The sequence below is a fragment of the Orycteropus afer genome, unplaced genomic scaffold (genome assembly GCF_000298275.1).
Source record: "Orycteropus afer afer isolate SDZICR_OR568_19922 unplaced genomic scaffold, OryAfe1.0 scaffold00215, whole genome shotgun sequence".
Lineage (NCBI taxonomy): Eukaryota > Metazoa > Chordata > Mammalia > Tubulidentata > Orycteropodidae > Orycteropus > Orycteropus afer.
Window position 1 is genome coordinate 523039 of NW_006921802.1, and position 11107 is coordinate 534145.

The 11107-nt window shown below is 36.9% G+C and overlaps 1 protein-coding gene across 1 annotated transcript in view; it reads left to right on the plus strand.

Moving 5' to 3' along the window:
* SNX25 (sorting nexin 25) overlaps positions 1-11107 on the plus strand; it is a 255337-nt gene that overhangs the window by 184963 nt on the left and 59267 nt on the right. Inside the window, exon 7 of the mRNA XM_007948369.2 lies at positions 216-397. Coding sequence (XP_007946560.2) covers positions 216-397 — 182 coding nt within the window. The remainder of the gene's footprint in view (positions 1-215; positions 398-11107) is intronic.

Genomic DNA, 11107 nt, shown 5'->3' on the forward strand with positions numbered 1-11107 from the left:
TAACACTATGCTACCAGAGCTCCTATCTTGTATCTAGAAACACTAATTGTTTGTATTTGATATGTATATGTATACAGCATGAATTCTGTTCTTTTATATTACTTTGTTTAATGTTCACTGATATTCAGAATATACCGTATCAGACAGTAATCTCTCAGTTACTCTCTTTTGTTTCTTGTCCTCTGACTGGGTACTGTCCATTACTCCTATTCAAGGTAAAGAAACTGCTGCAATGAAAGCTGATCTCCTAAGGGCCCGGAATATGAAAAGGTACATTAACCAACTGACTGTGGCAAAGAAGCAATGTGAGAAGAGAATAAGAATCCTGGGAGGCCCTGCCTATGACCAGCAGGAGGATGGGACCTTGGATGAGGGGGAAGCGCCTCAAAGCCAAAAGGTAGAACTTTGTAGTTTTTTGTTTTGACTGTTTCATGTTTATTATGAACACCGATGTAAGCATATACACACTTTCCTTGTGTTAGATATTATTCACACAATTTGGATTTTATATTTGCAATTTTGAACTCCAGCATAGTTACAGGATCGTCTAGTTACTGGGGTGGGGTGGGAAAAAGAAAATGGAGGAAATAAATTTATTTTACTAGGAACTGAAACTTCTCCTTTGAAAGATTAAATTAGACTTCCAACAGAATATTTTGCTTTAATACCTCAAAAGATTATTAAAATAAACTTTTAAAGAGATATTATTCTAACAATATTGCTTTTAAACTGCTTTTGTATATATAGTGTACTTAGCAAATTTGTCAGTTTATTTGGATGAAGTTTGATTATCTGATGAGCAATCAGACATTCTTATCTGCTTATCAGGGAGAAATTTTGAGTGTAAACATATAGTCCCCACATACATAGTTTTATGTATGCTAAGCTCCCTACATACATACTTTTAACTTAGGACTTGACTTAAGACATATATGTTCCAGAACTAGAGACTCACGCATTTGCTTTTGTGAGTCAAAGAGCTATATTAATTTGTGTCTTTGACGTTCTGGGAATGTTTATTAGTGTGATGGGTTAGGAGTGTATGGGGGTGTATGTGTGTGTGCTTGCATGTATGTGTCTATTTATCTACTCTCTTTTACTCTCCCTCAGTTCCATAGAGGCATAGTTGCAAGGACAAAATGAAGTTATCCATTACCATCTGGATAGAAAGAACCATCTGTGAAGTAGAAAATATATAAATTGTTTTACTTAAATCTCACAAAAACACTATGAAATATGTGCTAATATTTCCAGTTTTTAGTTGAAGAAACAGAATCAATTAATTTGGCTAAGGCCACACAGATAGGAAGAAGCAGGACTAGATACAAACCTGGATCTAGTTGATTCTCAAATATGAGTGCTTTTCATTAAATTATAATGCATTAGTGACTATTTTTGTACAAAAAATCTCTGTGCTGTCTGTTGATACCATGTCTTTAAATCACAAAAACCATAAAAACCAAACTCATTGCCATCGAGTTGATTCTGACTCTTAGCAACCCCCATTGGGTTTGCGAGGCAGTAAATCTTTATGGAAGTTGATTGCCCAGTCTTCCTTTCATAGAGTGGCTGGCACATTTGAACCTCCAACCTTCTGGTTAGTCACATACCTTAGGCACTATGCCACCCAAGCTTCTTAAAATCACAGAGCTTAGGAAAATGTTTTAGCCCCACCTTAGTACCAGTCCTTATTCTCAGGGATGAAGCTTGTCTTTGAAGACCTGGAGCATATGCCAAGATGGAAGGAAATAGTCATAATAGTCCTTGAGGAGCTTAGCTGTACCATCTGGGAATGAGACCTTCACAGGCAGACTCTATCCAAACCCCTCTTTTGTAAAGTAGCACTTAGCCACGAAGAAGCCAACTTCAGTATAATTTCATTCTGGCTAGGGTTTCTGTTCTTACCTGCTCTGATTTTTGTCTCCTTATCTTTTCCTTTTCATTTCTATGAAACACACTTTGCCTCTTACTCCAATGATGAGTTTTTACCTTTTTACATGTTTTTGGCCTGGTGTTACAGTCTCCTTAGAAGTTTTTTCCACACCTTTGGCCCATCCCCAGCACAGGTCATAATACTTCTTCAGTATCTTATACAAGTGATGCAAATGTAGCCCCATGGATCTCTTGTTTTATATAGTGCTCCTCTAACTGCTGGAAATCTATTTATTTTGGTATTAGTAAAGCTGCCTTTCTGAGATTTTGGCTTGGTCGCCCCAAATGAAAACTTCATCTTATGGTGAGCCTTGGAGAGAGTAGATTTGACAGGTTGAATATTATCCCTCTTTCTCTTCTTTCCTAACCTCTGGCCTCTTAAATAAGTCTCTTTCTCTGTCGCACTCTCTCTCTCTCTCTCTTTTTTTTCCCATAGATGAAATCCTCACCTTGTGTCCTGTTCATTTGTTCTTTCAGTATACATTTATTTAAGACCCACTATCTATTGGCGGTTCAAACCCACCAGCCACTCCTCGGAAGAAAGGTTGGGCAATCCTACTTCCATAGTGATACTGCCTCGGAAACCCAAGGAGGGGTCACTATGAGTCGGGGCCGACTCGACGGCACATAACAACAACAACAACAACATCTATCAGATACTAGATACTAAGATACAAAATAGGTAAGATAGAGTCTCTGCTCTCAAAGAACCACATATAATTAGAAAATTAAGAATAGCTGATCTGGTAGAGTTGTGAAATATATAATTAGAAGAGGCACCTAATGGCTTGCTACTTAATCAAGAGAACCTATTGAGTGATGTGCTTTTAGATGAAAACCTAGAGAAAGATAAAGACCAGCTCATTTTAAGAATGTGATCTTAGTATAGGTTATCTGGTAATGTCTACTATAAGTAACTTAATCCAGAGCCAGCTCCATTTCTTATTCTTTCTTCCTCCCAGCTACTTAGGAGAAGAGAAACAATTTCTGTTGTAACAATTTTTTCTCAGAGTAAAACCATTTCTTCTAGTCATCAGGCTGGAAGGCTTAGATGATATCATAGAATGTAAATATTTCTGCTGGTTTGCTATTCTAGAGGGAAGACTTTCGTTATTTTGGGGCCATTCTGTTACCTTCCTAAGTGGTTAAGGCAGCTTTCCTATAATCTAATTGTATCTGATCTAGAGGAATCACCACTAACTTTATTTCAGAATTTACACTTCAAATTAGAAGAATCCTTCAATTAAAAGAAAGAGATGGCCAGGGTGGGTTTTTTTTTAAAGAGCAAAACATAATTCTACACTCTCTATAAGAAACTAAATTTAAATATAAAGAAAGGCACAGATAGATTGAGAGAAAAAAAGCATACATGCAAACACTAAGCATAAAAAATCTAGAGTGGCTGATAATAACATCAGACAGTGTAAACATTAGAACAATGAATATCATCAGGAATAAAGAACATTTCATTATGATAAAGGGGCAAATTCATCAAGAAGATATAATAATCCTAAATATATATACACTCATTAAGAGAATTTCAAAATACATGAAGCAAAAACTGGCAGAACTTAAAGGAGAAAAAAAATTCACAATCATAGTTGAAGATTTCAACACCTCTATGTGAGTAATTGATAAATTACGTAAAGATAAAATCAGTAAGGATATAGAACATGTGAATAACACTAACAACAACTGGAATTATGGAAGACTCCACACAAAACAGCAGTGGAATACACATTCTTCTCAAATATAAATTAAACATACATTAATAAAGGCTGTATGCTAGTCTGTAAGTCCTAAGAAATTTAAAAGGATTAAAACAATATGGAGTTATTCTCTAACAACAACAGAGTTATGCTGGAAATCAGCAATAAAAAGAGATCCATAATCCGCAGATAATTGGAAATGAAACAACACATATCTAAATAAGAAAAAAAAGAGTCAAAAGAAATCATAGGGAAATTAGAAAGTATTTTGAATAGAATGAAAATAAAAATACAATATATCAAAATTTCTGGGATGGAGTTAACCCAACCCATAGAAGCAAATACACCATTGTTAATGCTTATAATAGAAAATAAGAGAGGTCTTAAATTAGTGATACAAGCTTCTACCTTAAAAGTTACAAATTAAAATAACCAGAAGGAAGAAAATAATATAAGTATAGAAATCAGTGAAGTGTAAAACAGAAAGGCAATATAGAAAATCAGTGAAGCCAAACGTTAGTTATTTGAAAAGAGCAATAAAATTTATATATTCTGGTTAGAATTATGAAGAAAAAAAGAAGACAAAAATTACCAATACTAATATGCTTGTTAAATTGGTGTGTCAACTTGCCTAGGCCTGGTTGAGTGGCTGGGCAGCTGGATGTAGTTATTCCCCATGGTGATATTGGTAATTAATTCCATGGTGGAATCTATTGTTGTTATGTGCTGTCAAGTTGGTCCCGACTCATAGCGACCCCTCCTTGGGTTTCTGAGGCAGTATCACTACGGAAGTAGATTGCCCCATCTTCCTTCCAAGGAGTGGCTGGGTGGAATCTATTAGAGCAGCTGAAAAGCTGCTTGAAGGATGTGGTCTGTTTCCTGTATATAAGCAGCAGTTTTGGGAATGGTCTCTAGCTTTTTGACATACTTGAGTCCTGCATGTAGCCGAGTCGTTGTTCAGCAGCCTGCCATGCACTGCTGATCTTAGGACTTTTTCTAGACTTGAATTAGTGGCCTGCCATGTTGTTTGGTGATAATGGGAATGTGCCTTTTTACTTGTGAACCTTGGGCTTGTCAGCCTCAGCAGCCAGCAGCTGCCTGAGTGAAGAAAAGCCTCTAGCTTCAGTGGGCCAGAAGCAAGAGACAGAGCTGAAGCCCAAGGTTGAGGGGCTTTCACCCAGCCCTAGAGCTTGACACTTTGAACTTGGACTTCTAGCTTCCCAAACTGTTAGAAAGTAAACTCCTGTTTGTTCAAGCCATCTCATTTGTGGTATTTTCCTGTCAGAGCGGCACTAGGTAACCAAAACAACTAGGAATGAGAGAAAGGACGTTGCTACAAATCCTACATATATTAAAAGGATAATAATGGAATATTAAATAGCCAAAACAAATATAAACTTTGATGAAATAGATAAATTCCTTGAAAGGCACAAGTTACCAAAACTAACCTCAAAAAGAAATAGAAGATATAAATAATCCTAGATGTAAAAGAATTTGTAAATTTAAAACCTTCCCACCAAGAAAACTGTAGGCTCAGGTCATGTCACTGGTGAATTCTATTAAACATTTAAGAAAGAGAGAATACCAATTTTAACCAAACTTTCAAAAAATAGAGACGAAAGTGGGAGTTTTTCAGCTCAATGTATGAGGTCACAGGGAAAAATGTTAAAAGCAAAAGTAACCACAGACCAATATCCCTCATGACCCTAGGCAGAAAAGACCTTAACAAGGTATCAGCAGATTGAATCTGGCATGTATAAAAAAGAAAATAAATACATTATGACCTAAATGAGTTTATAGAGGAATGCAAAACATTAGAAAACAGTGTATTCTACCATATCAACATAGTAAAAAAAGAAAATAAGATCATCTTAATAGATGCAGAAAAAGCATTTGGCAAAACTAAACATCTTTTTACAATAAAAACTCAGCACAGTAGGAATAAATGGGAACATCCTCAATAAAGAGCATGTACAAAATGCTTAGAGTTAACCTCATACTTAAAGGTGAAATATTGAACCCCTTCATCCTAATCAGACACAGGGCCAAAATATTTAAGGTCCACTGTACTGGACATCCTAGCTAGGGCAGTAAGCCACAGGGTATGTATGTGTAGGAGGAATTGTGCAAATTGGAAAATGAAGTAAAACTATATATATTTGTGGATGACATGATAGTATATATAGAAAATCCTAAGAAATCCAAAAACAAGTACTAGAACTAACAAATTTAGCAAAGTCACAGAGTACAAGGATGATCATCAAATACAATTGTAGCTCTGTGGAGGGTCGATGAAAGAGGGGAAGGCCTTCAACGAGATGGATTGACACAGTGGCTGCGATGATGGTCTCAAGTATAGCGGGGATCGTGGACCTGGCGCGGGATCGGGCAGTGTTTCGTTTTGCTGTGCATGGGGTCACTATGAGTCAGAAATGACTCGACGGCACCTAACAACAACAATAACAAAATTTTATATCGAACAATTGAAAAGTGAAATTAAAACTACTTCATTTACATTAGCATCCAAAAACATGAAATAGAATGCTTAGTGTTATATTTTTTAAAAAACAACATATTCAATGTCTGTATACTGTCACTGAAAGATACAGGCAGTCCCCATATTATGAGCAAGTTTCATACCTAAGTTGGTCTTTCAGTTGAATTTGAATGTAATATGAAACAGTTAGGTACAGTTCTTATCTAATGTCAGTCAAGTATTTTTCTTAGTATAAACTATACCTTTCTATGCATAAAAAAAATTAAAGAAACACTTCAAGATACACTAAAAATCTTTAATGTACTAATACAGTAGTAATAATGTTTTGATGCACATCACAAAGTAACGCCTATTTGTTACTACAAACCATTGTATGTAGCTCAAGTTTTTAACATAATAGGCCTTTCAGATGTTGGTTCCTATGGATTGTATGGAAGTTGGGTATTCATAACCCAGGGACTGCCTATATTAAAGAAGTATTAAGTAAATGAAGATGTATATCATTTCCATGGATTGGAAGACTTAACTTCTTTTTTCCTATGTTATTTCTCTCCAAATTGATCAAAGATTCTACACAATCTTAATTAAAATTCCAGCAGGATATTTTGGTAGAAATTGAAAACCTGCTTCTAAAATTTAGATAGAAATGCAGAGGAACTAGAATAGCCAAAATGTTCCTCAGAAAGAATAACAAAGTGGAAGGACTTATATTATGTAAGTTCAGGCATTACTATAAAACTGAAAACAAAACAAAAATCCAATCTGTTACCGTTGAGTTAATTCCACCTCATAGGGACCCTGTAGAACACAGTAGAACTGCTGCACTGGGTTTCCAAGACAGTAATCTTTACAGGCGCAGACTGCCACTTCTTTCTCCCACGGGGCAACTGGTGGTTTCTAACCGCTGACTTTTGTTGCAGCCGGGTTCTTAACCATTCATACAGATAGATATATACAGATCAATGAAACAGAATCGAGTCCAGAAATTGTGTATGATCAGTTGATTTTAGACAAAGATGCCAAAGAAAATTCAGTTAGGGAAAAGATTAATTTTTTCAATAAATGATACTGAAACAACTGAATATCCATATGGGGGAAAAAAGTACATTAACCATTACCTAATGCCATAAACAAAAGTTAACTTGAGATGGATCATAAATCTAAATGTAAAAGCTGAAACTATAATGCTTTTAGACAAATACATTGAGTAAAAAAAAAATGTAAGACCTCAGGGCAAGTAAAGATGTCTTAGGGCACAAAATGCATTAAACATAAGATGAAAAATTGATAGGTTAGATTTCATCAAAATTAAAAATTTCTACTCAGCAGAAGATGCCATTGAAAAACTGAAAGGCAATCCACAGACTGCAGAAAATATTTGCAATAGATATATTCAACGAAGGATTTATATCTATAATATATAAAGAAATTTTACAGCTCAATAAGAAGAGAATTCAGTTTAAAAATGTGTAAAAATAGATGTGAATACATATCTATTTATGTAGTCAGTAAGTATGTGGAGCACTAGAATACTCACACATTGCTGTTGGGATTATAAAATAGTATAACTACATTAGAAAACAGCTTGGCCTTTGTGTGTGTATGTGTGTGTGTGTGTGTGATTTGGGTGAAGATTTACAGAGCAAATACACTTTCCATACAGCAGTTCACATATACTTTGTCTCATGTCATTGACCATTGTTTATCACAATGCAACAGCTTCCCTCCCACTTCCTCCCCATAGTTCCCTCTTCCCAGTGTCCATCCCTGCATACACTCCTGCCCCTTGAGCTGTCTCCCTGTGCATAAGCAGCCCTTCTTTCTCCCATGATTGTTCTCTCCAAAGAGTGTATCTACTTGAGGTAAATGTTCAACTCATATGCCTGTATGTTGTTTGGCTGGAAACCACAGGTATGGGTTCAGTTCCAGACCTGAAGGGCAGCTAGGGGCCATAGTCTTAGTGGTTCCACCAACCTTGGCCATTTTTAATAAACATGTACCTAATCATGCAACCCAGCAGTTCCAGTCCCAGAGAAATTAAAACATGTATTCACTCAAAGACTTACACACAGATATTCATAGGAGATTTTTCATAAGAACCCCAAACTTGGACAAAAACCAAATATCTGTTACCCAGTGGAATGGATAAACACATTGTGATATATTTGTCCTATGAAATTCTACTCTGCGATTAAAAGGAATGAACTAGTGAAGCACATGATAGATGAATATCAGTAACATTACACTGAATGAAAGAAGTTAGGTATAAAACAGTATATTATATATATGGTAGAGTAGTGCCTAAGGTACTTGACTGCTAACCAGAAGGCTGGTGGTTTAAACCCACCAGCCACTTCTCCGAAGGAAGGTTGGGTAATCTACTTCCATAGTAATACCACCTCGGAAACCCAAGGAGGGGTCACTATGAGTCAGGTCCAACGCAATGGCACATAACAACAACAACAACAACTAGAAAAGAAAAACCTAATCTCGAATGACAGAAAATAGGTCAGAGGTTGCCTGGGGCTGGGGATTGGCAGAGCATTGACTAGCATGGGGCACGGTTTTGGGGATGATGGGAATGATCTCTGCCTTCATTATGGTTATGTTGTTGTTATTGTTATTTGCCGTCGAGTCGGCCCCGACTCATAACGACCCCTCCTTGGTTATAGGGGTATGTAAAATTGTCAAAGCATATTTAAATATAGATTTAAATTGGATACATTAATTTTAATTATACCTCAGTAGAGTTTGTTTTTGAAACATTAAAAATAATAGAGAAACATACACCACTGAGACTATCTGGGCAAAAATAATTCATAGTTAAGGCAGAAGTATCCTCAAATATGACATTCTCAACCAAGATCCATTCCCCTACCCCAGTGAAAAAGAAAAAATAAATTAGTTGAATGAATTATGTTTTAGTACCTCATCTTTAATGTTGTTGTTGTTATGTGCCGTCGAGTCGGCCCCGACTCATAGCGACCCCTCCTTGGGTTTCCAAGGCAGTATCACTACGGAAGTAGGATTGCCCAACCTTCCTTCCAAGGAGTGGTCATCTTTAATAGGCTACTGTAATTTAAAAAACATGTTTCAAGCTTCTGAAAAGATAATTATTTTCTAAACAATGGACTAGAAGTTTTATTTTTCTGTGCTGGTTCACAGCCACTTGTCTGTCAGCTTATTGTTCTTTGGTGGCTTGTGTGTTGCTGTGAGGCTAGAGGCTATGCCACTGGTATTCCAAATACCAGCAGGGTCACCCATGGTGGATGGGTTTCAGCAGTTCTACCAGACTAAGACAGACTTGAAGGAAGGGGCCATCTACTTCTCAAAGAATTGGCCAGTGAAAACCTTATGAATGGCAGTGGCACACTGATATTTTACTGGAAAACTTTATGAATAGCCCTGAGACATTGTCGATACAGTGTTGGAAGATGAGCCCCTTGGGTTGGAAAGTACTCAAAATATGACTGAGGAGGAGCTGCCTTCTCAGAGTAGAGCCGACCTTAATGATGTGGATGGACTAAAGCTTTCAGGACCTCCATTTGCTGGTGTGGCATGACTCAAAATGAGAAGAAACAGCTGGAAACATCCATTAATAATCAGAATGTGGAAGGTGTGAGGTATGAATCTAGGAAAATTGGAAATTGTTAAAAAATGAAATGGAATACATAAAGATCAATATCCTAGGCATTAGTGAGCTGAAATGGACTTGTCTTGGCCATTTTGAATCAGACAACCGTATCACCTACTATGCCGAGAATGACAAATTGAAGAGGAGTGGTGTGGCGTTCATCATCCGAAAGCGTGTTTCAAGATCTATTCTGAAGTACAGTGCTGTCAGTGATAGGATAATATCCATACACCTACAAGGAAGACCAGTTAATAGTATTGTTACTCAAATTTATGCCCCAGCCACCACAGCCAAAGACAGAAATTGAAGATTTTGTTTTACCAACTTCTGCAGTCTGAAATTGACCAAGCATACAATCAAGATGTGTTGATTATCACTGGTGATTGGAATGCAGAAGTTGGAAATGAAGAATCATGGGTAGTTGGAAAACAGGCCTTAGTGATAGAAGTAATGCTGGAGATTGCATGATGGAATTTTGCGAGACCAACTTACTCATTGCAAATACCTTTCTACAATAACATAAACGGCGGCTATACATGTGGACTTTGCCAGATAGAGTACACAGGAATCAGATCAACTACATCTGTGGAAAAAAGTGATGGAGAAGCTCATCATCTTCAGCCAAAACAAGGTTAAGAGCTGACTTTGGAACTGACCATCAACTGCTCATATGCAAGTTCTATTTGAAGCTGAATAAAATTAAAACAAGTCCACAAGAGCCAAAATATGATCTTTATTATTTCCCACCTGTGTTTAGAGTCATCTGAAGAACAGATTTGACACATTGAATACCAATGACCAAAAACCAGACGTATTGTGGGATGACATCAAGAAAGAACATCATACATGAAAAAAGCAAATGGTCATTAAAAAGATAGGAGAGGGAGAAAAGACCAAGATATATGTCAGAAGAGACTCTGAAACTTGCTTTTGAGTGTAGAGTAGCTAAAGCAAATGGAAGAAATGCTGAAATAAAAGAACAGAAGGTTTCAAAGGTCAGTCTGAGAAAACAAAGTAAAGATGAAATGTGCAAACAACTGGAGTTAGAAAACCGAAAGGGAAGAACATGCTTGGCATTTCTCAAGTTAAGAGATGGAAAAATTCAAGCCTCAGGTTGCATTATTGAACAGTTCTGTGGTGAGAATAGTGAAAGATGCAGGAAGCATCAAAAGAAGATGGAAACTGTGATAGTTGAAGATGTGTCAACTTGGGTGGACTCCAGTTGTGAGTGGTGGTTCCCATGATGGATCACATAACTGAGTTCTAAGTGGCCGGTCTGCCTAAGGGGAGTTTCCCCAGGGGTGTGGCCTACCTGCAATGCTATCCCAGGGACAA